Raw genomic sequence first — 3332 nt, 5'->3', positions numbered from 1 at the left:
TTTGTACATTCAGCCGTCAGTACAGTTGCATTACAATATTTCAAATATTTTCACTCAAAATTAAAAAGTAATTATTAAATATTTTAGTACAACATTTTAAAAAATTCTCGAACGATACATAGACTTTATCTGTACGCGTGCATGTCTTTCTGTGGTGTGCTACTGGTCTGCATGCTTACTAATTATGTTCTGTTCTTATATGCAAGGTTTGTTACAAAATAAAATGGCTGGTAAAGAATGGGTTCTTGGATTCAGAAAGAGAAACAGTACCATAACATTGCGCAAACCTGAAAATACCAGTGTTGCGCGTTCGTTGGATTTTAACAAGACTGCAGTGTTGGTGTTTTATCAAAACTACGAATCAGTCCTTGCTAGGTACCAGTTCACTGGTAGCAGAATCTTCAACTTTGATGAAACTGCTATTACCACGGTTTTGAGTGCACCAAAAGTCTTGGCACATAAAGCTCAGAAACAGATTGGACGAATTGTTTCAGCGGAAAAGGGGGATCTTGTAACATTTGTTGGCATAGTATCAGTCACTGGGACAGCAGTCCCACCAGCTTTTGTATTTCCTCGGGTTCATTTCAAGAATCATTTTTTGGAGGTTGCTCCTAAAGGAAGTTTGAGATTGGCAACCAAAAGTGGGTGGATGAATGCAGATTTACATTTAAAAGTGTTGGAGCACATTAAGAACCACGCTAACTGCTCGGCAGAAAATCCCATTTTACTACTCTGTGATAATCATGAAGCCCATGTTTCAATTGCGGCAATTGATTATTGCAAAGAAAAAGGTATTATTTACTTATCCTTTCCTCCACACACATCACACAAAATGCAGCCCCTTGATGTGGCTGTGTTTGATCCCTTCAAGGGAAAATTGAAGATAGCGTTCAATGACTGGCATTTAAATCACCCTGGAAGAGGTTTGACAATTTATGATATTCCAAAACCTGCTAAATTAGCCTATTTTGAAGCATTCACACCAAAGAATATCATGAAAGGTTTTGAAACGCCAGGAATTCACCCTTTCAACCGACTGGCTTTTTCTGATTCTCATTTTGCACCATTAGAAGTCTACAAGATAAACACTACTCCACCCTCGAATGATGCTCTGACTACCTCCTCTGCCGTCACTCAAACTCCTCTTGATTTATCGTCCGACCAAACTCCGAATCTTCAAATTCAAACTGTTCCTGATACCGTACCATAAACAAGTGAAACTGCAATGACACCAAAAGACGTGAGACCATATCCTAACCACACTCCCGAATTACCAAAGCGCAGGGGAAAGGAACGAGGAAAATCTAGAATCTACACATTCACCAGAAAAAAGACGCATTCTAGAAATATACGAGGCAAAACAGCAGAAAATTCTTGCAGCACAAAAGAGGCAACATTCTAATAAAGAAAAACACGCTGTTTACTTACACAGAACATCAAGTAAAAAGTCGAAAGTAATGAAAATGAGAAGGAGCGGAATTTATACTGATTTAATATCAAGCAGTTCAGATAAAGATGACATTGAATATGGATCTTCAGACTCTGTCAAGACTTTTAGCGATCTTGACGATGTTCAGCCATGCGCAGGCGAGATTAATATTGGGGACTTTCTTCTGATACAATTCCTCAAAAAGAAGAGTATAAATACATCACGTTGGTAAGGTTCAGCTTATATATGATCGTGATGAGTATCAAGTGTCAGATTTGAGAAGGAAACCAAGTTCATCTTCCTTTATTTTTCCTTTAACTCCAGATGAAGCTTCTGTTCACTTATCAGATGTCATACGCAAACTGCCACTTCCCTTAATTTCTAGAAGAACTAAGCGAACATCTTCTACTGTGATCTTTTCTGTTGATTTCTCTCCTTATAACGTGCAATGACTATTCATGATGGAGAAATGAATATTCATAGTGTTATTATGTAATGTTGTTCAACCACCACTATTCAAGAGGTATTTTTCTGACTATTTGTTTGTTATCATTTGTTCACTCTCTTTGCGTATTTTCTTATCATTTTTTGTTCACAAGTTGTGTTAAATGTGTGATATAACAAAGAAATATGAAAACCTACCTACTATGAAAGTTGTTTATGCAAAGTTTATTATGCTACGAAGCCTCAGAGGCGTAATCAATGTTTTTTTCGAGTAGCTATAACAAAAGTTACTAATAAATGAGTTTTCCAAAATTGTTTTACGCTTATTTGTGTTGTTTTTATAACTGTAACAATGTATCGCACCTTGTATCAAACTGCCCCACAGTCCGTATCAATGTGCCCCGTACATGGGGCACATTGATACAAATGGCATTTTCCAAAAAACCCTCAAGATGGGGTTATTAGGTTTCAGCTAATTTTTTTCCAATTTTTTCCAAGATACTACGGATCATACCCAAGAGTTTAGCAGCGACAAAATCCGGAAATATGTGTCTGACTAAAAACTACTGGCTTTTGAAAGAAAGTGTATCAATGTGCCCCACCTTCCCCTATACAATGCTGAACGTGGAAAAAATTTTTTGAAGGAGCGCACCTCTCTTTTTTGGATAAATGTCATGTTTAACATATGTTTGTTTTGGGGAAAAAAGGACAGTTTCGACAACTTCCGCAAGTTTTTTTATTTAAAAAGCAGACATTTTATGAAACAATACTTTTGTTAAATTTATGTATATTTAACGTACATAGTTTTAAAAAACATTTCTTTATTATCGTGTTTTATATTACAGCCAGTTTCTTTTCTTTTTTTTTTTTTTTTTTTTTGCAGTTCTCTTTTATTTATTTCGTGACTTATAATTTTAAAAATGCAACCGAAAGTACACATTCAAAATTATTTTTTGTTTTATTTTCACCTGTGACCATAATACACTTGGAGATATATTTCTATTTAGAATTAGTGCACTATTTCACGTAAGTTCAATTTTGCAAATTTTCTGACATCACAAACAGTTTATTTATATTTTTATATTTTATATAGTAGTAAAATTTAATAACTTAATTTTGTGACATGCTGAAATGGAACCTGCGATTTTTGGAATGAGAAACATATCTTAGCATTCGGCAACTGAGAAATGCCTTACAAAATGAATCATAATTACTTTATAAATCTATTGACTCATTTTTCATAATCCTTTTTTCTTATTTTTAGATGATTTTAGTAACATTTATTTCAAAAAATATTGCTGATCTAATGAAATATTTGGAATGTATGTGAGTCTGTCATGCAGAGAGATCTCCTGCAACAACTTTTTTAAATGAACGAAGTCGTTTGAATGAACGAGTTAAATGAACGGATCAAAAGAATGAATGAACTTCTGATGAACGGATCATTCAAAAGAACGAC

At 34.6% G+C, this 3332-nt stretch overlaps 1 protein-coding gene across 1 annotated transcript; it reads left to right on the top strand.

Moving 5' to 3' along the window:
• The first annotated feature begins 223 nt into the window (after positions 1-223).
• LOC129233618 (uncharacterized) lies at positions 224-1210 on the top strand. Its single transcript, XM_054867628.1, has one exon. The coding sequence runs from the start codon at positions 224-226 to the stop codon at positions 1208-1210; it is 987 nt and encodes a 328-aa protein (XP_054723603.1).
• The last annotated feature ends 2122 nt before the right edge of the window (positions 1211-3332 follow it).

The sequence above is a fragment of the Uloborus diversus genome, chromosome 1, assembly GCF_026930045.1.
Source record: "Uloborus diversus isolate 005 chromosome 1, Udiv.v.3.1, whole genome shotgun sequence".
NCBI classification, from domain to species: domain Eukaryota; kingdom Metazoa; phylum Arthropoda; class Arachnida; order Araneae; family Uloboridae; genus Uloborus; species Uloborus diversus.
This window is presented reverse-complemented; position numbering and strand designations above follow the sequence as displayed.